We start from the raw sequence: 24,484 nt of genomic DNA, 5'->3' as shown, positions 1-24,484 counted from the left end.
AGCTCACTTATCCATTCTTCTGCCTCAGTTATTCTGCTATTGATTCCTTCTAGTGTATTTTTCGTTTCAGTTATTTTGTTGTTCATCACTGTTTGTTCTCTAGTTCATCTAGGTCCTTGTTAAACATTTCTTATATCTTCTCAATCCATTCTCTTTCTCTTGGATCATCTTTACTATCTTTACTCTGAATTCTTTTTCAGGTAGATTGCCTATTTCCTCTTCATTTATTTGGTCTTGTGGGTTTTTAACCCTGCTCCTTCATCTGCAACTTATTTCTCTGTCATCTCATTTTGCCTAACTTACTGTTTTTGTGGCCTCCTTTCCGCAGGCTGCAGGCTCATAGTTCCTCTAGCTTCTGGTGTTTGCCTAATTTGCATTTCTTAATGACTAATGATGTTGAATGTCTTTTCAGTGCTTGTTGTTCATTTGTGTATCTTCACTGGAGAAATTTCTATTCAAGTCCTTTGACTATTTCTTATTGTTTTATCTTTTTGTTCTTGCATTGTAAGTATTCCTTCTTTATTGTGGGTACTAGACAATATTAGATATCTGATTGGCAAAAATTTTCTCTCATTCTGCAGGATGTCTTTTCACTTTCTTGATAGTGGTCTTTGATACACAAAAATTTTTAAATTGCTAAAGTTCAAATTACTTATTTTTTATTGTGTTACTTGTACTTTTGGTGTCATATCTAATAATCCATTGCTAATGCAAGATCATGAAGTTTTTTATAGTAATAGGTCTTTGCTCTATTTTGAGTTAACTTTTATATATAGGATGAAGAAGGGAACCAACTCCATTCTTTTGCATATGGATCTCTACTTGTCACAGCACCATTTGTTGAAGAGACTATCCTGTCCAATTGAATAGTCTTAGTACCCTTGACACAAATTAATTAGTCATAGATATATTGGTTTATTTCTTGACTGTCAATACTGTTCCATAGGTCTATAACTTTATCCTTATGCTAGGAACACATAGTTGTGAATAAAGGAGACTTTAAGGTAAGTTTTAAAATCTGGAAATGAGAGTCCTGCATCTTTTTTCTTCCCTTACAAAATTGATTGCCTAATATGAATACTGGGTTTAGCTTTTTTATTCCTGCAAACAAACAAACAAAAAAGGCCACTGAGATTTTGATAAGGATGGCATCGAATCTATGGATCACTTTGAGGAGTATTGCCATTTTAGTAACAGTATGTATTTCAGTACGTAAACAAGGAATGTCCCTTCATTTAATTTCTTTTAGCAATTCTTTGTAGTTTTTAGAGTGAAAGCGTTGCAGTTCCTTGGTTAATTTATTATTAAGCATTTTATTATTTTTATGCTATTGTAATTTCATTTGTAGATTGGTTGTTGCTAGCATATAGAAACACAATAGAGTTTTGAATGTTGTTCTTGTATCCTGCAATTTTCCTGAATTTGTTTATTAGCTCTAATAGAAAGTGTATGTGTGTATGTGTGTGTATTCTTTAGGATTTCTTATTATAATATCAGGTCATCTTTGAATTAAGGTAGTTTTAATTCTTCCTTTCCAACTTGAATGACTTTTTTTTTAATCCTTAATTGCTCTGGCCAGAAATTCCAGTTTAATGTTAAATAAAAGTGCAAATGTAGTCATCTTTGTCTTGTCCCTGATCTTAGAGGGAAGGTTTTCAGTGACGGGTATGAGTAGCAGCAGGTTTTTCACAAATGTCCTTTATATTTTCATATTAAGGAGATTCCTTCCTCTTCTTAGTTGGCTGAGTGTTTTGATCATGGAAGGGTGTTGGATTTTGTGAAATGATTTTCTGCCTCAATTTTGATAACCATGACCTCCTTTATTCTATTAATATAAACAATTATATTGCTTTTCTTATGTTCAACTACCCTTTCATTCTTGTCACCAGTCCCACTTCCTCATGGTGTATAATCCTTTTCGTATGCTTCTGGATTTGGTTTGCTAGTATTTTGCTAAGGATTTTTCTATATTTATTCAAAAGTGATATTGATATCTAGTTTTCTTTTAATATTGGTGTTGGTGTCTGGAGAATGATGGCCTTTTACCATGCATTAGGAAGTGTTACTTCCTCTACTATTTTTGTGGGAGATCTTTAGAAACTTTGTTGATATTTTTCTTTAAATTTTTAATAGAATTTCCCAGTGAAGCTTTTTGGGTCTGGACTTTTCTTTCTGAGAAGTTTTTAATTACTGATTCATTCCTTGTACTTGTTTTATTACTGTTTAGCTTTTTAATTTTTTCTTGAATTAATTTTGGGTTTGTGTTTTTCCAGGAATTTATCTACTTAATCTACATTATGTAATTTGTTGGCATACAATTGTTCATGGCATTCTCTTTAATCCTTTTTAGATCCATAAATTGAGTAATAACATCCTCACTTTCATTACAAACACAGAATTTGATTCTTCTCTTCTTTTTCCAACTCAGTTTACTTAAAAGTTGGTCACTTTTGTTGCACTTTTAAAGAACCAACTTTTCTTTTTATTGATTTTCTCTATTATTTTTCTATGTTTTTTTATATTTCATTTATTTCCACTCTAATATTATTTACTTCCGTTGGTTTTAGGCTTAGTTTGTTCTTATTTTTTAGTTCTTTAAGGTGCAAAGTTTGATTATTATTTTGAGATCTTTCTTCTTTTTAATGTAGATTTTTATAGTTATAAATGACCTTCAAACGCTATTTTCAATGCAATATGTTTTGATATGCTTTGTCTTTATTTTCACCTGTCTGAAAATATTTCCTAACATTGCTTTTAATTTCTTCTTTGACTCGTTAGTTCTTTAGAATGTGTTGCTTGATTTCCAAATATTGTGATCTTCCAATTTTCTTTCTGTTATTGATTTCTAGTTTTATTCCACTGTTGTTGGAAAAGATACGTTGTGTGATTTCAGTTTTTAAAAATGTATTAGGGCTTGTTTTGAGGTTGAAACATATGGACTATCATAGAGAAAGTTTCACATGTCCTTAACAAGAATGTGAATTCTGCTGTTTTGTGGGTGGAGCTGGTTTATAGTGTTGTTCACTATAGTCCTCTATTTTCTTATTGAAAACCTGTCTGGTTGTTTAATCTGTTATTAAAAGTTTCGTATTTAAGTCTCCAACTATTATTTTAGAACTGTCTATTTCTCCCGATTTCTGTCAATATTTGATTCACATGTTTTGGGACACTTTTATCAATATATAATGTCCTTCCCTGTCTCTTGTAACAGTTTTAAAGTTTATTTTGTCTGATATTAATATAGCTATCCCAGATCTATTTTGGTTGCTCCTTTCATGGAAAATCATTTTCCATCCCATCAGTTTCAACCTATTTTTGTCTTTGGATCTAAGTTGAGTCTCTTGCAGATAGCATAGAGTAGATTATGTTTATTTGCTTATTTTTTAAAAAAAATTCATTTTCCCACATATGTCTTTTAATTGGAATGTTTAATTAATTTACATGTAAATATATTACTAATAAAAGACTTCCATTTTTCTACTTGTTTTCTGTATGTTTTGTAACATTTTTGTTCCTCATTTCTTCCATTAATATTTTTGTTTGTGTTGGTTTTTTGTAGTAAAGAATTTTGATATACTACTCATTTCCTTTTTCATATCCTTTTTAGTTATTTTATTAGTGGTTGTCCTGGGGATTACAATTAACATCTGAAGACAAGTCAGTTCCAGTTAACACTTCCTTAACTTCATTAGTATACAAAACTCTTAATCTATACTACTCTGTCCCTCCTTCTTTACACTGTTGTTTTCAAGAGTTATGTCTATATACATTGTGTTCCCATAAACATATATTTATAATTATTGTTTATACAGTTGTCTTTTAACTCTCTAAAACATGTTAGAAATAAAAAGAGGAGTTACAAACCCAATATACAATAATACTGACTTTTATATTTACCTATGTATATTCTTTTACATGTGCTTTTTATGTCTTCATATTGCTTCATACTAACTATGTAAGTTTTGAGAGTTTGCATTTTTCTGGGATTTTGTCCAAATTCTGTCCAGTTTCCTTTCATTTCAGCCTGAAGGATGCATTTTAGAATTTCTTATTTGGCAGCTCTAGTAGCATGAACTCACTCAACATTTAAAATCTTAGAATTCCTTAATTTTGCCATAATTTTTGAAAGGTAGTTTTGTGGGATATAGAATCTTGGTTGTCAGATATTTTCTTTCAGCACTTTGTATATGTCATCCCATTGCCTTTTGGCCTTCATGATTTCTGATGAGAAGTCTGTTGATAATGTTATAGAGGATCACTTTTGTTTGATGGGCTGTTTCTCTTAATGATGCTCTTGTGATTTTCTGTGTTTTGGCTTTTGACATTTTGATTATAATATATCTTGATGTGGACCTCTGTATTTGTCCTTGGAGTTTGTTGTGGTTCTTGGATACGTAGAGCCCATGATTTTCATTAAATCTGAGAAGTTTTTGTTTTTGTTTTGCCATTATTCCCTTAAATACATTTCCAGCCCCCTTTCTCTCTTTCCTTTCATTCTGGGACACCTGTAACAGGTTTGTTGACACACTTGATAGTGTTTTGGCTCTGATTAGTTTTCTTAATTCTTTTTTCTTTCTTTCATTTAATTTTCTTCAAATTTGCTTATTCTTTCTTTGACTGGCTCATATCTTCTATTGAACCCCTCTAGTGAATATTAAATTTCAATTATTGTAATTTTAACTCTAGAATTTTTGTTTTGTTTCTTTTTAATAATTTCTATCACTTTACCGACATTCTATATTTGTTCATGTCATTCTCTGGTTTCCTTTAGTGGTTTGCCTGTGCTTTTCTTAGAACTGCATAAAATAAGGCAGTTGAATTAAAGTCATTATCTAGCAAGGCCTCTTACATTTCTGTTAATTTTCTTTTCTCCTGTGAATGGGCCATAATTTCATGTTTCTTTATATGTCTTATTACGTTTTGTTTAAACTCATCCTGTTCATTATTATAATGTGGAAACACTGGAAATCTGATTCCTTCCCCTCCTCATGGTTTGTTGTTGTTGCTTTCTGTAGGTAACAGGTTTTTGTTTTTGTTTTTAGTGACTTTTGCAAAACATTTTCTGAAATTTGTATTCTTTGTTATATACCATCTTTGAAATATCTGTGTCTTTAGCTTATAGTCATTTTATGGTTTGACAATCATTTTCTAAATGTCTGGAGAAGAAAGAAAGAGAGAAAGAGAGCGAGAAGAGAAAACCATGAAAAATGAAAAATAGACCATGAAAAATATTTTGGCTTAAATATAAATTATACATATCTCTATTACTAAAGTATATGTATACATAATACCTTAAATTCTGAATTATTTTTTCTCATGATGAGATAAGAACATCAAAGGGATTCTCTTCTCAAACATAGATCATTAGTAGCATAAAAACAAAATTTTCTGGGAACACACCAGGAAGGTAGTACAGGAAAATAGCCCACTTCTGATACATTGCAGTATTGATAAACTAGATCATAACTTCTGCAATAATTAGTCATTTTTTTAATTTTTAAAAACTTGCTCAATTTGTTAAGTTTTCAAATTTCTTCTTGTTTTTCAAACAATAATACACTCCATGTTAGTCTTGTGAAAATAGTAAGAAAACCTAGTACTCAAGAATTTTGAAAACCAGGAAATTCTACATGAAGAATTAAGAGCAACAGTCCATTTTATGATGTTGAAATGTTTAAAGCCATTGTCACATTGATTCAATATTTTAATTGTTATTTTTATTCATGGATTATTAATAATCCTGGGGAGCACAGATTATGGTTTTGATTTCTGATTTTGTGCACAGTAGATAGCATAAGTGAGATTTGAATCAACATCATTACAATTCACTAAAGGAGGTGGTGGCTGATATGAGAGAGATATCAGATCAGGCTCACAGGGAGTGTGCCATGTACATAAAGTCAACATAAGGAAGAAAACTAGGATGAGAATGTAACCAGAGGTCTAAGTCCTTTCCTCTCAGAAAAAAATAAAGAAAATCTTACTAAATCTATCACTCAAAGCAAAAGAAGTTATATAACCCATGGATACTAGGAACAAATTCAGAAAACAACAAAACATGATGTGATATTGTTTCCAAAATGCATTGTTCAGTTCCTAGTATTTTAAGTGTCGCACAGTAAATCTCAGCTATGTAGAGCCTTCAATGGAGGAGTCAGTCTAAGAGTCAAATAATTTATATCACTAGTAATTCAGATTATTAGTGATAATTCATATTATTGTTTAAAATAATTTTTGTTTAAGATACTTCTAAAATATATTAATCATTTTGCCAATAATTTGTTAAATGTTTTTGGTTTTGTTGAAATAAATTATGTTGTTTTTGAATTGCATGCGTGCATGTGCATGTATTTCCCTTTCTATAAGACTCCCATCAGAAATGTTAGATATACCAAGATTCTTCCAAAACAGTGCCTTTGTGCTTTATATCTACTGTTAAATGTCTGATGTTTATAGAGAAATATGAAAAATTTTATAACTGATTGAAACTAAGAGCAAATCAAATAATTATAAAAAATTTTAAATCAATGTAGAAAATAAGAAAAATGTCATTATTGAACTCTAAATTAATGAATATTAATTAAATATTCGAAAAGATAGCAGCCATCTAAATTCCATTGGAGGGGCATACAACTATTTTTTAGTTTGTTATTATAAACATTTTAGTTATGTATATGTTTCCTTTGACCTTCATAGGAATTCCATGATTTAAAATACAGAGGTTTTTAGAACTAATTTATTCTCAGAGTATTCTGGGAATTAACCAATATAATCACCATTGTGCAAACAGAAATAAAACCAATAAGACTTGGACAGACTTACAACATAAGTATGAGGCACACTTGGTTTTTCTATTTCTACTCTCTTCCTTGTAAAATTTCACAAGATGTTTCTCTATGGCATCATCGTGCCAATAAAATAAGTAACCAACAAAAGGTTACTGAAGTGGATAACATTACATTTTCAAGTGGAAATGAAAAACTAGTTACACATATTCAACTACTTCAGACTTGTTTGTCCTCAATTCCATAGTATGTGTGTTTAGTTCAGTATCTGTAATAAATATGCCTTTTCAGAGATTTTCAATAAAATCTTATTAAATTTTAAATTCTGATGTTTAGTCACCAAATTACCTATAACAGACTTAAAAATGGAAAACCTTCCAATGTTATTGAAATGACAGTTAAGACAATCATCAAAGATGCTATTTTGAATATAGAGGTTGTAAAAAAGTAATTAGTTATGCCAGGTTGGATTTAAAAGCAGATTTTCATAGAGAGAATAGTTTAAAGAAATATTTTTGAAAATCTCTGATTAACATTGTAAAATGATGTCAAGAGGAGAAAGCTTTCCTTTTTCCAGTTTTTACATGAAATTACTTTCTACTGTACCCTCTGTCTACTGAAACCACAGGTGCAAGCATTTTCTTCTGGAAAAGGTTTAGTTTCATTGTACTACTCAAATACTTTGTTTATATTACAAATCACAAGATTTCCGGTTGGTCCTCTGTCTAATATTCAGTTACTATATTCTTCCTACTTGTACAATGAATTTATTTTTCCATCATCTCTTCTATTGATTCAGTACAAGTATGCGTTGTATTTATACATGTTTTTTATTTAATTTGATATCCAAACATATTCTGGTATTTTAAGAATTTTTTTCAATATGTCTTTAGTTCTCAGACGATGACTCTTTACGTGCATGAATCTTTTTATTGAAACACCAAGCATAGTCTGTACATTTATCTACTCACTTAGTAAGTGCATTTTCAAGATTAAAATGATGGTCAGTAATCATCATGAGAGCTACCTGAGCCTTTAATATAGAGTTCCTTTATATTGTTTTACTATTAATACATATGATTATATGTATTATTATATGTATTAATAGTATACATATATTATATATATACATATACAATACTTATGTATATGCTTACTATTAATACTATATATACTCATTAACCCTTATTACAAAAGTAGATTATGCTCATTGGAGAAAGATTGCAAACTTCAAAACAAAACAAAACAAAAAATTAATTAAATCCAATCTCCAAGCTTGACCAAAGTTAACCTTTGGGCATATCTATCTTCAGTGCAAGTAGGGGCTTTGCTTATTTTATTTTTAATTGTTTAATTAAACCATTCATACAATATTGTGCTCCTTTCATATAACTTTATTGAATAAACATTAATCCTAAATTAGTGCTTTATAGTATATTTTCAACATGTGTATTCTATTGCCTAAAGTGGTTATATCATCATTTACATAAATACTTACAAATACTTTACAAATTTTCAGTACTATATATAAAATTTTTATAAATGTATTTGTGAATAAAGTTTTATCTATATCTATTGTTTTTTCTTCAGGTTAGTCAACTAGGAATTGAATTACTACTAAAGAGGGCATAAGTATGTGAAAGATCTTTAGTGCTAATTACTAATTATTTTCTACCTGCAATTTACACTGATACTAGCAATATAAGAAAGTGCCAATTTCATTGAACATTTTTAAGGTTATGTATTCCTAATTTGTAAAATGAAAATGGCATCTCACTGCTCTAATTTTATTTAGTTGAAAATAATGAGTTTCATATTTCCTTTAAGTGTTTTGATGCATACATGCTATATTCAAACCATGGGGAAGTAGATATAGTAATAAGTAAAAGCACCCATAGCACTTTCTCTCCAGAAGAATAGACAGATTGTTGAGTAATCTTTCAGTTCATTTACTGAAGCAATTACATATAAGTATATTAAAATACAATATTCTTTTTAATCTGGTATATGCTTGTTTAAAAATAAACAGTTTAAAAATAAAGAGTTTCGCCTGTGTCATTACTAATGCACTACCATTTTTATAACTGCAGCATGATATTTTATTTGGTGGATGGTTCATAGTTTATTTAAGCATTCCTCTATTGTCTGAAGTTAAGATTATTTCTAAATTTCCTTACTACAACCAGTGCTGCAATGAATATCCTTATACTTGCTACTATGCAGTCATTTATGAGCATTTATTAAGGGGAGATACTGAGATATTATTGCTTCATTAAATCAGAGTCATATTTTAGTTTGGGTAGATAATGCCAAATTGTTCTCCAAAAAGCCTAAGACAATTATGCTTCTACCAACATCGTGCAAGGGAACATATTTAATCACATCTTTACCAATGGTGGATCTAAACACCTTTATTATTGTCACCAATAGATTGATGAAATAAATATCTCACTTCTTGGTTTTAATTTATATTCAACTAAATATTTATGAAATTTTGAATCATTTTGTGTTTGTAGACCATTAATGCTCTCCTTCATGTGAGGAATAGCCTTTTGTTTGTTTACTAATTTTTTCTTAATAGTTTTTTGCTTTTTCTAATTTTAGTAATACATTATATAAAGATATTCTTTTTCTCTTATATTTTTATTCATTTCATAGATTGCATTAACCATTTTCATTTTTAAAATAAAGTCACCTTTATCAATCTTCACTTTTCGACTTATCAAATGTGGGGTCTTGCTTAAAAAGGCCTCATCTCCAATATTTAAATATTTTATGCTTTTAATAATATTATAATACTGCTATTATACTGAACTTTTAATATTGATCTTTTAATATTATTATAATTTTATCTGTAATTTAAACACATTCATCCATCTAGATAGTATTTTGTGTCAGAAATGAGATATACATATATTTTCTTTTTAAATAGCTGATTAACTCAACCCTATATATCCTGTATCTTTATTATGTTTTTAATTTCCCATATGACATGAGTCTGCTTCTGAAATCTTTATTCCATTCCACCAATAGTTTTCTGTACTGTTGAAACACCACTAGGTCAAAACCAATTATGAAATTTATATTTTAAAGATAAGAGGAGTGTACTAGTCACTATAATGATAAAGATGAAGACTTGAGTGGATTAGAAATTGTAAAGGGAAGGTAAAAAAAAGTTATCCATCTTTACAAATGATATTATTAAATGTAGGTAACACTAAAAAATGAGATGTGAAACTACTATAAAAATAAAATAATTTAGAATGTTAAGGGACCTAAGAGTAATATTCAGAAATTAGTAATTCTATATATAGTAACAAAAATCAATCAGGAGATGTAATGGAAAAAAGAATTGATTAACATTAACAACTGAAAAGGTAAAATATCTATGTATACGTTCAAGAAGAGATGACTTTTTCATGATATAGCAATTAAAAATGAATCAAATAAACAGAAATGCATACAGTATTCCTTTTAAAATGTTAAAATTCAATTAGTTAATGTATAAATTGAATAAATCCCCTGAAAATATTAACATTTTTAAATTAGATAAGTTGATTCTAAAATGTAAGATAAAAATACTAATCATGTTTTAACTTGATAAACTGACTGCAAAGTTTATGGAACACCACACATAAAAAAAGTAGCCAATAAATTGTGAGTAAAAATTGTGAAAGATTCATTTTCCTCGGTATTTATACATATTTATAAGCTCAATAAATAAAATAGTGCAAAACTTATATGTGAAGAGAAACGCTGATGAAGTAAATAGAACATTCAGGAATAGACTAAATGCATGTCGGCCAACAAGCAGCATTCCAAATCAGTGGGAAGTGATGGATTATTCAATAAATTGTGTACTAATAGATGGCTATGTCAAGAAAAACAACAGCATTTGAACCATTACCGTATATAGTATATTGTTATAATAATGGTCTCCAGTGAATAGTCTCCCAGCATCAATGGTTTTGGGTAATCCCCTCAAACGTTGACCCTAGGCTTGGCTCTGTCATTTCTTAATGTCAGTGGGACCTAAGCAAACATGAGGCAAGCAGAGAGTTGACTATTTGAGCTTCCCTTCTTAGAACGCCATAGTCACCTTGAGAGGAAGACTTGTGTAGCATCCTTGAGGATAGAAAACCACACTGAAAGAGGGAGGCAAACCCATCCCAGGTTTCCTTGCTGAGCTCAGCCACCAACCAACCCAGCAGTTGAGTGAAGCCACATGAAGCCACCTCATTGAGTATATGGAGTAAGTAAAATATGGTGGCTCATACTTCAGTTTCCTGGGAATGACTCTAAAGCAGTAAATATACTACAGACAGCTATGGGGACATATCTTTCAAATGTAGTGTTGAAAGAGGAAAACTAAGACACAACATGAGATATATGCCATATCATCATTTATGTAAATAAAAATGCAAAAACAAAACAAAACTCTCCCCTTTCCCTCTTTCCCTTACTCTTACATACCCAAGAACACACACACAGGATAATTTTTTTTAATACTAAGTCCAAATAAATTTCAGAACATATGTTATGATCCCTTAACCTGTTAAGCAATAATTATTCATGCAGCTTTAGTCTTGTCTGAAGAAAATGTAAAACATAATGGGAAAATAATAATACAACTACTAGTATTAATCATGTTTGTAACTTTTACTACATATTTCTATATCAGTTCCATTAATTTAACAAAACACTATGGAACAAGTGGCTTAAATGACAAAAAATTATTTCTCACTCTTCTAGAGGCTGGGAAGTCAGAGGACAGGGTATCAGCATGGTCAGGTTCTAGTGAGGACCCTCTTCTTGGTTTGCAGACTGTCATCTTCTTGCTGTGTCCTCCCATGGCAGGGAGAGAGATCACCTTTCTAAGAAGTGTCTCTTCTTATAAGGGCACTAATCCCATTTACAAGGGCTCTATCCATGACCTAATTTCCTCCTAAAGGCTTGACTTCCAAATAGCATCACATTGGGGATTAGGGCTTTGACATATGAATTTGGGGGTGGGGGGGGCACTATTCAGTCATAGCATTCCACTCCTACCGCCTCAAAATTAATGTCCTCCTCAAGTGCAAAATTCACTCATTCATACCAATAGCCCCCAAAGTCGGAACTCATTCTAGCATTTAAAGTGTAAAGTCCAGAGTCTCATCTAAATATCACCTAAATTAGATTTGGTGGAGACTCAAGGTATGGTTCATACTGATACAAAATTCCCATCTTGTTGTGAACCTGTGAAATCAAACAAGTTATGTGCTTCTAAAATACAGTGGTGGGACAGGCACAGAACAGACACTTCATTCCAAAAGGGAGAACAAAGAGAGAAGGGAGTGGTGATGATAAGTCCCAAGCAACCCTAAAATGCAGCATGGCAAACTCCATGAGATTCTGAAGTCTGAAGAATATACTCTCTGGCTAGATGCTGTGGCTTCCAGACCCACTGGAGTGGCAGTTCTGCCCCCTGCAGCTCTGCAGAGCTCTGGGTGGTCCTGCCCCTGAAGCTCTGGGTGATGTCTCACGTCTTTTCAGTCCAAGGATGTGGCCCTGATAATCCTTGAATCACCTCTGGAGCCATTCACCCTTTGCCTTGAAGAATAATGCATGTCCACAGCTGAATAGCTGTATGGTCTTATCCTGTAAAATTCGAGAAGTCATACAACCTCCCTTCACTCCATCCCATCTCCATCTCCTTTAGTTCAAACTGGCCATGTTCTTCCTGGTGACTGATTCGTTCTGTGGTTCCACCCACACTAAACTCCTTATCAAATAGTCAGTCTTCCACACACTTAATGTTCTCTTCTGGACATGCATTCTCATTTTTTGTATTATGGACACAGACAACTCTCCACATCTTTATGATCTGGTTCCTTTTTGCTTAATGATTCCTTCTTCAATTCATCTCTCTTCTCATATTTTTACTATAAACAGTGAGGAGGAACCAAGCCACTCCTTTAGCACTTTGCTTACACATCTCCTCAGCTGAACATCTAAAATTTCATCATTCCCAAGTTCTATCTTCCATAAGACACTAGAACACTAACGCAACTTAACCAAGTTCTTTGCATATAACAGAAGTCACCTTTCCTCTGGTTTCCAATAATATTTCCTCAGTACCGTCTGAGACTTCATCAGAATGGCTTCTACCATTCATATTTCCACATTATGCTCATGATTTCTGGTGTATTCTTTAAGAAGACAGAGGCTTTCTCTCCTTTTTTATTTCTGGGGCTTCATGAGGCTTGCCTTTAGCATTCCCTCCATGGCAATATTGGCTATTTCTCACATGTACATCAAAACTGTCCCAGCCTCTACCCATCACTCAGCATCAAAGCTGCTTCCACACTTTACAGCAGCATCCCTACTTGTGGTACCAAGGTGTGTCTTAGTCAGTTCATGCTGTTTTAACAAAATACCAGAGCCTGGGTGGCTTAAACAACAGAAATGTATTTGTCACAGTTCTAGAGGCTGGGAAGTCAGAGACCAGGGTGTCAGCATAGCGAGGTTCTGGTGAGGACCCTCTTCCTGGTTTGCAGACTGCCATCTTCTTGCTGTGTGCTCACATGGCAGAGACAGCGAGAGAGATTATCTGTCTCAGGTCTCTTCTTATAAGGCTGCTCATCTCATTCATGAGGCTCCTCCCTCATGACCTAATTCTTCCCAAAGTCTCCTCCAAATACCATCACATGGGGAATTAGGGCTTCAACATGTGAATTTGGAGGGAGGTGAAGGATATGGGTCACACACATTCAGTACATAGGAGTTATTAAAAATATTTTACTAGTAACTGGATGTTGGAGACATTTTCTACAACTTTACCAGAAGAAAATGTTATGCAAAGAAGAAATCATTTCAGGAAAAAAAAATCAAGAATTTTTCCTTCGCCCAACTTGCAAAGTTACACATTTTTTTCCTTATCAATTGTCAAATGATCTCAATTAGAAAAACTGTGTATGTTACAATCCTCGCTCCAGGCAGCTCCATACATGCACTAGACTTGAGACTCTCAGACTCCTCAGCCAAGGAAACCTGTGCTGCTCTTTTGCAAAACCTTTACCCTTCTCCACCTTGCTCTGTCCCAGGGGTCTGGCCAATGAGAAGCCTGGCTGGAGATTGCATGCAGAAGGTGGGACCAGAGTGTATTATCCCCACCCTCCACCCCCAGCACCTTGTCTGCTGATTTCTAGGAAACCAGATGCTTCTTAAAATGGAAAGTCCCAGATCCTCACAAGACATACCTCTCCACCCAACTCCTTCCTTTGAGGACGCAGCAGTGACAACAGGCTTACTGTTGCTCTCCACACATTACTGCACTATCACTTGTAGTCAATTTACATTGCTTTGTAAACAGTCTCTTTGATTTATTCTAATTAGAATTTGCACCTTTCCTTCTGGGATCCAGACTGAAATGAGCTCTCTCTTCCACTGAAAGCCTAACATAACAAAAGTTAGTAGCTGTAGCAAATTAGTAGTTGTAACCCATCTTTTCTTTGAAGAGTTTCCCCAAATACTCTTTGCAAGTCAAGGCACACAATGATAAGCACACCACTACTTGACATAATTACCTTAAGGATAGAAACCATTTATTTCCTCTCCATTTCCTTCCTAAGGTTTTATGAAGTGTACTGCACACAGTAGGTTGTGAATTATTACTGAATGTGATCACATAGCCTCTAGAACCCAAATCATACCTAACCTGATTCCTCAGGGAACCTGTTTTTCACTTCCTTTTCTGTCTTACAGGTATACAGTGGACACTTGGGTAATATTTTTTGATTGATTAATAAGATTCTAATTTGTTCATGTCTTTGTTTTATCTTCCTTTTCTCTTCCCACCTCTGTGCTCACAAATTATTTCTCACTCTTCTAATTACTAACTCCACTTCTGTTATGTCACCTCTGATCCACTTACCAGCTCTTACATGAAGCACATCCTCTTCAGAAGAACAGGTAAGGTCAGGGAAGCTGCTATTTTCAGATTTTCATGTTGTTTTCCAAAAAAAGTTAGGGAGAGCAACCAATCTTTTAAAATGCCATCTTAATGCACAGTTGTCATGTTTTTCCCTAAGCTGTTAAGCTCTTCAGAAAAAAAGTGGAGGGCTTTGGTATTTGAAATACGGTCTGTAGTCCATGTGGTGTGCACAGAATTCTTAACAAATCTGTTTTTTTCTGTATGCCCTGGCTACTCACTAGAAGTGATAGAACTTTAGACACTATATTAATTCTGTCAAGCGATTAGACATCCTGAATATACTAAAATTAAGTTATATATTTATGTCTCAGTTTTTCCTAGAAGAATCAAACTCCCTACACAACTGAAAAATAAGATACCAGAGAAGGAAGACAATAGGGGATTTAGTGATCAGTAATACATTCTGCTTCATTTTTTAAGAAAAAAAATGAAAAATGAAAGTAGGGAAGAAGTAATGTAGATAAAATCTTTAATACAGAATCCACACAATATACTTATAAAAGTCAGGAAGGAGGGCATCCTGGTGTTCATTTCAGCTTTTCAACCTGTGTGTTGAAAACAGAAAACGTCAAAGTATTATCATTTCTCAAACACATCTAAGCATTAGGCCAATTCAGAAACCGTCCTTGCTCTCGTTATAAATCTTTACTAAATGTGTCAATTTTACTTCTGTGATTCACCTCTTTCGAATGTGAATGTGACCACTCTTTAGGAACAGGTGTATTTTAGTGAGTTGTTTATGTGAAATTCAGATAAAAACTAAATCCTCTGGTACTTGAGTAGGAACAGCATTCAATCTTTTCTTACAAGGGTCGGTCTGGGATAATAGAAAATAGCTAAATATAAAGGAATTCATAAACTAGTGAATGATGGCTCATGTCAGCTTTATGGTTTGTGCCCATGAAAACTCTGTGTTAGCTGTAACACAATGGAGGATATTTCAACAGCACATTGTGTGTGGAGGTTTATATATTAATTGCAAGGAGAGGAGATTGTAATTTTAGTTTCTTATCTGTTAAGCATTTCTTACCTTCCAGTTGGAAAAACAGGATACTTATCATCCAATTAGGAAAACAAAGTATTAATAATCCTGCTCGTCACTTTTTATGAAGTACTAATTATTTACTTGATCCTATGTTTTGGATTTAGATTTTTCACAAGTAAAATCTCAATACAACAAATTCCTATGGCTGTTCAAATTTTCTTGTTCTGAGATTTTATTTCAAAGAATATGCTTTCTACAATTGAGACATCAGAAAAGTTTGGGGAAATTCTTTTATTTAGATGTGGATTGCAGCAATTTTTTTTTTTTTTTTTTTTTTTTTTTACTAATAAGGCATAGTGTCTGGCAAAACCAATACTCAAATACACCCAACCTCCACTTACTGCTTCCCATTTGCATCCATTGATATACATGGAAAGACTAGTTTTAAAATCTGGGGAGGTGCAGATGACAGGGTTTGAGGAAAGAGATCATACAGGAAGGGAGAGGGAGCAACAGAAATATTTCCCAGGGGGAAAACCATGATTCAAAAAGATACACGCACCCCAATGTTCATTGCAGCACTATTTACAATAGCCAGGACATGGAAGCAACATAAATGCCCATCGACAGAGGAATGGATAAAGAAGATGTGGCACATATATACAATGGAATATTACTCAGCCATAAAAAAGAACAACATAATGCCATTTGCAGAAACATGCATGGACCTAGAGATTGTCATACTGAGTGAAGTAAGTCAGACACAGAAAGACAAATATCATATGATATATGTGGAATCTAAAAAAAGGGTACAAATGAACTTATTTACAAAACAGAAATAGAGGCACAGATGTAAAAAGTAAACTTATGGTCAGGGAGGAAAGAGGGGGAGGGATAAACTGGGAGATTGGGATTAATATATACACACTACTATATAAAAACTAAAAAACTAGTAAGGACCCACTGTATAGCACAGGGGACTCTACTCAATACTCTGTAATGGCCTATATGGGAAAAGAATCAAAAAAAAAAAAAGAGCGGATATATATGTATATGTATAACTGATTCACTTTGTTGTGCACCTGAAACTAACACAACACTGTAAATCAACTATACTCCAATAAAAATTAAAAAAAAAAAAAAAAAAAAGAAACACTTCCTAGCTTGTAGAATGGGGACTGGTCCTTAGTTGTTAAGTATTAGAAGTCAGCTTTAATGAGAACTGTCCAGGTGGGGATCTGTGAGGACTCTGGGGAGAGGCAGTCCTATATTATGATTCTGGAGATAAAATAATTGTTTTTCTGTAAATCTTTGGAGCATCTTTCACTCTAAGCTTTGGGGTATCACGACTCTTGGCACTGACCATGGCAAATTAATACAGGTCATTGATTACAATTATGAGATTCCTTCAGTAGCATCTCAGGTCATGGATTTGAAAGCAGGACAGGAGCAGAATATCATCACAGATGCTGTGGGGTGAGTGACTTAAAAACTGCTTTGTGAGATTCTATTTGGGGGCTGTCTAGTGAAAGATTTGGGGAAGTCATTCATTACTCAAATGCAAGAACTGTAGCCTGGTCTTGTGGGATGTGGAGGTCATGGCACAGTTAATCTTTATTAGGCTTCATGATGTTTCAGTCATGTTTCTCTCTAAGTATCTGTTCTTCTCCCCCTCTCTGCCAAGTCACTTCCCTTGCAACGCTCCTGAATTGCCATGACATACACTCTGACTGCAACTCTCCATGTCCTTAGAGATCCAGGTCCTAAAGTCAGCCACAAAATTTTCTGTTACTTTTACTGAAAGTCCTTGAGTAAGACAGGTATCGATTCCAAATCCCATCGTTTGTGCGGAGTTCAAAGTCACCCAGTACTCCATGGAAACCTGCTCCACACCCTCCCTAGGAACTGAAACAGCATCTCTGAGAGATGATGGAGTGAGCTCGGCTGCCCATGTTCCTAACAACATGAGCAATTTGGTGACTGGGCAAGGTGCGCACTGGACATAGATCCTGTTGATACAAGTGAAAGCAAGAATAAAAAGGTGGGGCTTCCCTGGTGGTGCAGTGGTTGAAAGTCTGCCTGCCAATGCAGGGGACACGGGTTTGAGCCCTGGTCTGGGAAGATCCCACATGCCGCAGAGCAGCTGGGCCCGTGAGCCACAATTACTGAGCCTGCGCGTCTGGAGCCTGTGCTCCGCAACAAGTGAGGCCGCAGTGGTGAGAGGCCCGCGCGCCGCAATGAAGAGTGGCCCCCACTTGCCACAACTAGAGAAAGCCCTCGCACAGAAACGAGGACCCAACACAGCCATAAATAAATAAATAAAATAAATTAAAAAAAAAAAAAAAGCTTGCCTTCAATTAAAAAAAAAAAAAAAAAAAAGAATAAAAAGGTGAATTTCTATTATCAAAGTGACCGCTGTTGAATTCACAAATGGATAAATCTCATCACATTTGGGTAATACCGTATGCTTATTTTTAACATTGTGGGAATACTGGCTATACAAAAAAATTAATCATTTGTTTTTGTTTTTCCATCCATGGATTATAATAGTCTGTGGTCCCATAGGAAATATTATATTTGATACATAATGGGAAAATGATGCTACTTAACGTATAAAGCATGGACAAGCTCTATTTATTGAGAATATACTATTTTACTGGTAATAAACACGCATTTATTCGCATTCTCAAAACAAGGTACTTTTATCCTCTTCCTGCTGATGAGGAAACTGAAACTCATGGAAGTCAAGCACTTTATATGAGTAAAGGACTTTATATGAGGTCACATATCTATTATATTGAAAAACTGGGTCATGAAACTAAATGAGCTCAGATTGAAAACACCTACTTCATCCAAACAACAAGTTCTCTGAATATGAATCACCTCATGACCTCACTTTAAAGCATAAAAGCAGTAATTAAAGTTGAATCTTTTTATAAAATGTATAATGAACTAGATTGATTAAACACTCAGAAAAAGAAAATAATTTGGTAAAGAAAAGAAGGCTCTCACTCGCCTCACCAAATCTGGCAACAAATCCACACAATGCCATGCCAAGAGGTTACAATTCCTAGTTACTTTATTTCCCAAATACACGAAGTCATTTCAAGAATAAGTTTTAACTCCCTCATTTCTCATAGTCTGCAACTTCCTACACACATTCTGACAAACATTAGACAAACTATGTTAGGCCTAGTACTATGCAGGATTTTATTATACTAAGCAGGCATGAAAGTTGAGAGCCTTGTAAATATTAATCACAGACTAATGAACAGTGGGAGACTTCAGAATATCAATCTGTACTGGGGGAAATTTTGAATTAGAGACACCACTTCCTACCAATAAATCAGTAGTGAAAAATTGAAGGCTATCTCAATGCATCTGCTTATATAGCTAGATCTCTAGTCCTAAAGGATACAGTGTGGATGACAAAAGGATGTAATTTTATCACCCCACATGGGGCTTTTGCATTTTTAACGGAACCATTTTTTAAAATTGTATTTACCTCCAAAAGAGGCTGGATTGTATCACAGGAAACTTGAGTGCATTCTTCAGCATCGGAGTTAAACTAGTTCATGAGTGGTTAGAGCTTGTCTCCTTCTTCCTCTTTAGCATTCAAATACCATTGCCTAAAGGGAGCAGAAGACCAGGTTAAGAGGAGAATTGAAATGCCAAGACTTGACTGGTTTATGGCTTTTATTAAATGTGCAAATTACTGCTTTTGCCTCTGAGCACTTACACCATATATAACAAAAAAAAAAGACAGTATCTTCCATCATAATTAACAATTCCATAAATGACACCAGACACAATGATACACCTCCACACTTACATGTCCTTAATGACGGTCAATGAATGGAAGTACATCCCTTTCCAATAGCCCAAGTTCATTATTTATTAAGACAAGTATGAGAGTCGGTAGTGATAATTAGGATTTTATGATATTTTTGATGCCGATAACACAAAAATAATGAGACTCAGTTTTCAGTTTGAGGGCTTTTTTGTTTGTTTGTTTGTTTATTCTTTAACATTCAGGTAGTATTTAAAACCTGCACTAGGTATTCATATTTTTGTGTGTGTGTGTGTGATTTTTTTTTTTTTAAGGACATTCTTTTTTCTTATTTTTTATTTTTTATTATTTATTTATTTATATTTATGGCTGTGTTGGGTCTTCGTTTCTGTGCGAGGGTTCTCTCCAGTTGCGGCAAGTGGGGGCCACTCTTCATCGCGGTGCGCGGGCCTCTCACTATCGCGGCCTCTCTTGTTGCGGAGCACAGGCTCCAGACGCACAGGCTCAGCAGTTGTGGCTCACGGGCCTAGTTGCTCCGCGGCATGTGGGATCCTCCCAGACCAGGGCTGGAGCCCGTGTCCCCTGCATCGGCAGGCAGATTCTCAACCACTGCGCCACCAGGGAAGCCCCCAGGTATTCATATTTTAATGGGAGCATTTAGAAGTGATTGTTAACAATATAGAGGTCTCTTCATACCATTGTAATCAGGACTGAAATTGTATCCTGAATAGGTATAGTATGAGCTTTGTTTACTGAAAGGACACAAGCACAGTTATTAGGGACACAAGAAAAAATAAAGATCCAGTAAGTCAACCAGAAATGGTGCATGTCATTCTGAAATACAATAGAAATATTACTTTCAAAATGATTACTTTATTCCATTTCAAATATATATATATATATATAAAGTAATAGTTACTAAGTAGTAGTATTGCAGAATATAATTAAGCATTAATCACTAACAGTTTTTCAATTCACTCAAAATTTCTAGACTCATTGGAAGCAGGGCGAGTTATGGGCACCTCCAATATATTCCCAATTCTTTGGATTTAGTGGTTGTTCAGTAAATATTTAAGATATCTTTTTAAAGGAGTAGATATACATGGTATGGTAGCTTTTCTTTTGTATAGAAGAATTTGTACTTTCTCCAGTGACAGCAGTCTCTTCACAAATGTTCTAATATATCTAAAGTTATAATATAGTTTCCTAAGTCTATGTAATACAATAACATAGAAGCAGTTGCAGTCTTATGTCTATTTTAGTAAAATATTTGTGCTTATGTACTTCATGCCTTCCATAATACAAGACTGATTCTTTGAAAACATTCATCTTATTTTTTCTACGATATTAAAGGTCTGTGTTTATTTATATTTTGAGCTTGCCATGTGATTATATTTAAAATTTTATGGATTATTACACGAATGCACCATATTACTGTATTATGTGTGGAAACGGTAATTTTTTTTACAAAAATTAAACTTTGTTTAAGAATTAGTATACTGAAAATGAATTGCACAGGTGACAATAATAAAAATGGATATCTTTAGAGATTGTTTTGTTTTGCTTTGTTTTAATACAGTAAACTCATCTTAATTTTTTTCATTTAGGAGTACAGTCAATGTAACATAACAATACTTTTCTGATCTTTATTTTTAAGGAATTTTTGGAAATATTAAGAGGTGTTTTAATCAATATTATTAACGAAAACAAAATAAAAGTCCTTTACAATTCTGTTGTCCAATATGCATTTTGGATATAATTGTGTATAGTAGTTTCTATCTCATTTTATCTTATTTAACCTACTTATTCTTATTTTTGCTAGGAAGCCACTGATGTTATAGGTCAGGGTTTCAAAATGTGTTTATATCCCGTAAAAAACCAAAGAAAAAACCCCACAAAATATATTTACCCTTGTCACAGGGAATTTTGATAATTTACAGCTAACATTCAGGACAAAAAGCACTGAAGTAATCAAAGAGGTCACAAAAACATATTTTAAAATATATTTATTTTTTTAAATCTAGAAACAATAAATGCTGGAGAGGGTGTGGAGGAAAGGGAACACTCTTGCACTGTTGGTGGGAATATGAATTGATACAGCCACTATGGAGAACAGTATGGAGGTTCCTTAAAAAACTACAAATAGAACTACCATATGACCCAGCAATCCCACTACTGGGCATATACCCTGAGAAAACCATAGTTCAAAAAGAGTCATGTACCAAAATGTTCATTGCAGCTCTATTTACAATAGCCAGGACATGGAAACAACCTAAATGTCCATCGACAGATGAATGGATAAAGAAGATGTGGCACATATATACAATGGAATATTACTCAGCCATAAAAAGAAATGAAATGGAGGTATTTGTAATGAGGTGGATGGAGTTAGAGTCTGTCATACAGAGTGAAGTAAGTCAGAAAGAGAAAAACAAATACAGTATGCTAACACATATATACGGAATCTAAGGGAAAAAAAAAAAAAAAAGGCCATGAAGAACCTAGTGGCAAAACGGGAATAAAGACACAGACCTACTAGAGAATGGACTTGAGGATATGGGGAGGGGGTGGGGTGAGATGTGACAGGGTAAGAGAGTGTCATGGACATATATACACTACCAAATGTAAAATAGATAGCTAGTGGGAAGCAGCCGCATAGCACAGGGAGATCAGCTCGGTGCTTTGTGACCACCTAGAGGGGTGGGATGGGGAGTGTGGGAGGGAGGGAGATGCAAGAGGGAAGAGATATGGGAACATATTGTATATGTATAACTGATTCACTTTGTTATAAAGCAGAAGCTAACACACCATTGTAAGGCAATTATACTTCAATAAAAATGTTTTAAAAAATATATATATATATATATTTATTTTTTTAATTGAATTTAATAGAAAAATGCCATAAATCTCCAAAGTTCATCAGTGTTCAATATAAAATAACTGATACAGTGCAGGTATATCATTACAAATTATAATAGTATTTGCTTGGCAAGGATGAAAATTTTAACTTGTATTTGAAATTTATAATAAAATAAATGTTAAAAGGATAAAGATAGTTAATCAAGATGATCCTAAAATGTAATAAATAGAAGGCTAATAGTTTTATACCCCTCCTGAAAAAAATCTACATCTATTAGGGTAGAGAGGCAGCTTAAAATGAGAAAAATATGGATAATTATCTAAATAGTGATGATTGTCAGATTTATTTGAAGGTCATAAACAATATAAGAAGTAAATGAAGTGAGTGAAAGCGATATATATTCAAGACTTTTATTCTTGCTGGCTTTCTTGCAGTTAACAAAGTTGATTCAATATCAGTAGGTTTAGAGACGTGCAAAATAATGTTTACTTTTTGACCCTCTAGAGTAAAAATAAAATGTATTGTTCCAATTAACTAGATACATCACTTTTAATTATTTTGCTTTCTACAGCATGAGCTATAACTGTTTGGCTGTAATGAAAGGATGACCTAGAGGAAGGAGGAGGGCAGCAAGATTTAAACTTAATTCTAACACAATTGGGCCACCAGTTGCTGCATAGCCTGACAATTAATGCCTGGGCTGTGATGGCCCTTTCCACCTGCCCACGGTGCATTTTCTTCTGGTAAGCACCCCGGAGTTTCCTGTCTAACTTTGGTTTTCATCTTTGCAGGTTTGGATTTATTCTTCATAAAGATGAAGCTGTACTACAAAAGATTGATCTTGAAACCATGTCATACGTCAAGACCATTAACTTGAAGGACTATAAGTGTGTCCCTCAGTCGCTGGCGTATACACACTTGGGAGGATATTATTTTATTGGCTGTAAACCCAACAGCACTGGGGAGGTTCCCCCGCAGCTCTTGGTGGACAGTGTAACTGACTCGGTCATTGGGTTCAACAGTGATGTGACAGGCACTCCGTATGTCTCTCCAGATGGACACTATCTTGTCAGCATCAGTGACGTGAAAGGTCTTGTGAGGGTCCAGTACATCACCATCAGAGGAGAAATACAGGAGGCTTTTGATATTCACACAAACCTGCACATATCTGACCTGGCCTTTCAGCCATCCTTTACGGAAGCCCATCAGTACAACATCTACGGTAGTTCAAGCACACAGACTGATGTGCTCTTTGTGGAGCTCGCCTCTGGGAAGGTTAAGATGATAAAGAGTCTTAAGGAACCACTCAAGGCAGAGGAATGGCCTTGGAACCGGAAGAACAGGCAAATCCAAGACAGTGGCTTGTTTGGTCAATACCTGATGACCCCTTCCAAGGACTCTCTCTTTATACTAGATGGACGACTCAATAAGTTAAACTGTGAGATCACTGAAGTTGAGCAAGGAAATACAGTCGTCTGGGTTGGAGATGCCTAGAAGCCCTATTAAACAATTATTAAATGAAGAGTTCCGGTACACTGCACTTAATCCACGGTTTACATTTACAACTTACATTGCTTAACTTTTCAAGTTTGTATCCTAGGCAAACATAAGTTACTTGGGTGGCCCAAATAAAATAGATTTTTTTTTTTTTTTTTGGCAAAGACATACATAATTAGTAATATTGGTTGATTGATTAGAAATATTTAACACAATATTTGAGAAGCTATTATGCATCAATTACAAGAATCAGATCTATAGTTATGTTATAAGCCAAGAAAATAGGAATTTAAATACTTACAAATAACTCAACTGCAGGGAATTTGAAATGATTTTAAGCATCATTTCATTTTGAGGGTGATTTATCTATTTTTTTCTCTGTCCTTTTGGTATGCTTACACCAGAAATAAAAGGTGTTATGGAACCTTAAAATTCTTAATTCAAAATATTCTGTCCCATCCACTGTTTATAATCTTTTGTGCCTTGAAGGGAATGTCACAAGAAGAAAAGGAAGGCTAAAAGCTGCATACTGACCACCCACATCACTATAAATTTCTTGTCATTAAAAGGCTAAAAGCTGCATACTGACCGC

At 33.9% G+C, this 24,484-nt stretch overlaps 1 protein-coding gene across 3 annotated transcripts in view; it reads left to right on the top strand.

Moving 5' to 3' along the window:
- FSTL5 (follistatin like 5) overlaps positions 1-24,014 on the top strand; it is a 708,623-nt gene extending 684,609 nt beyond the window's left edge. For all 3 annotated transcript variants that reach the window (XM_059923874.1, XM_059923877.1, XM_059923875.1), the window contains one exon: positions 23,187-24,014. In XM_059923874.1, the coding sequence (XP_059779857.1) occupies positions 23,187-23,889 (703 nt within the window). In that variant the 3' untranslated portion in view covers positions 23,890-24,014. The remainder of the gene's footprint in view (positions 1-23,186) is intronic.
- Positions 24,015-24,484: the final 470 nt, after the last annotated feature.

The sequence above is a fragment of the Balaenoptera ricei genome, chromosome 5 (genome assembly GCF_028023285.1).
Source record: "Balaenoptera ricei isolate mBalRic1 chromosome 5, mBalRic1.hap2, whole genome shotgun sequence".
NCBI lineage: Eukaryota > Metazoa > Chordata > Mammalia > Artiodactyla > Balaenopteridae > Balaenoptera > Balaenoptera ricei.
Note: the sequence above shows the minus strand (reverse complement) of the source record. Positions and strands in the feature narration are given on the sequence as shown.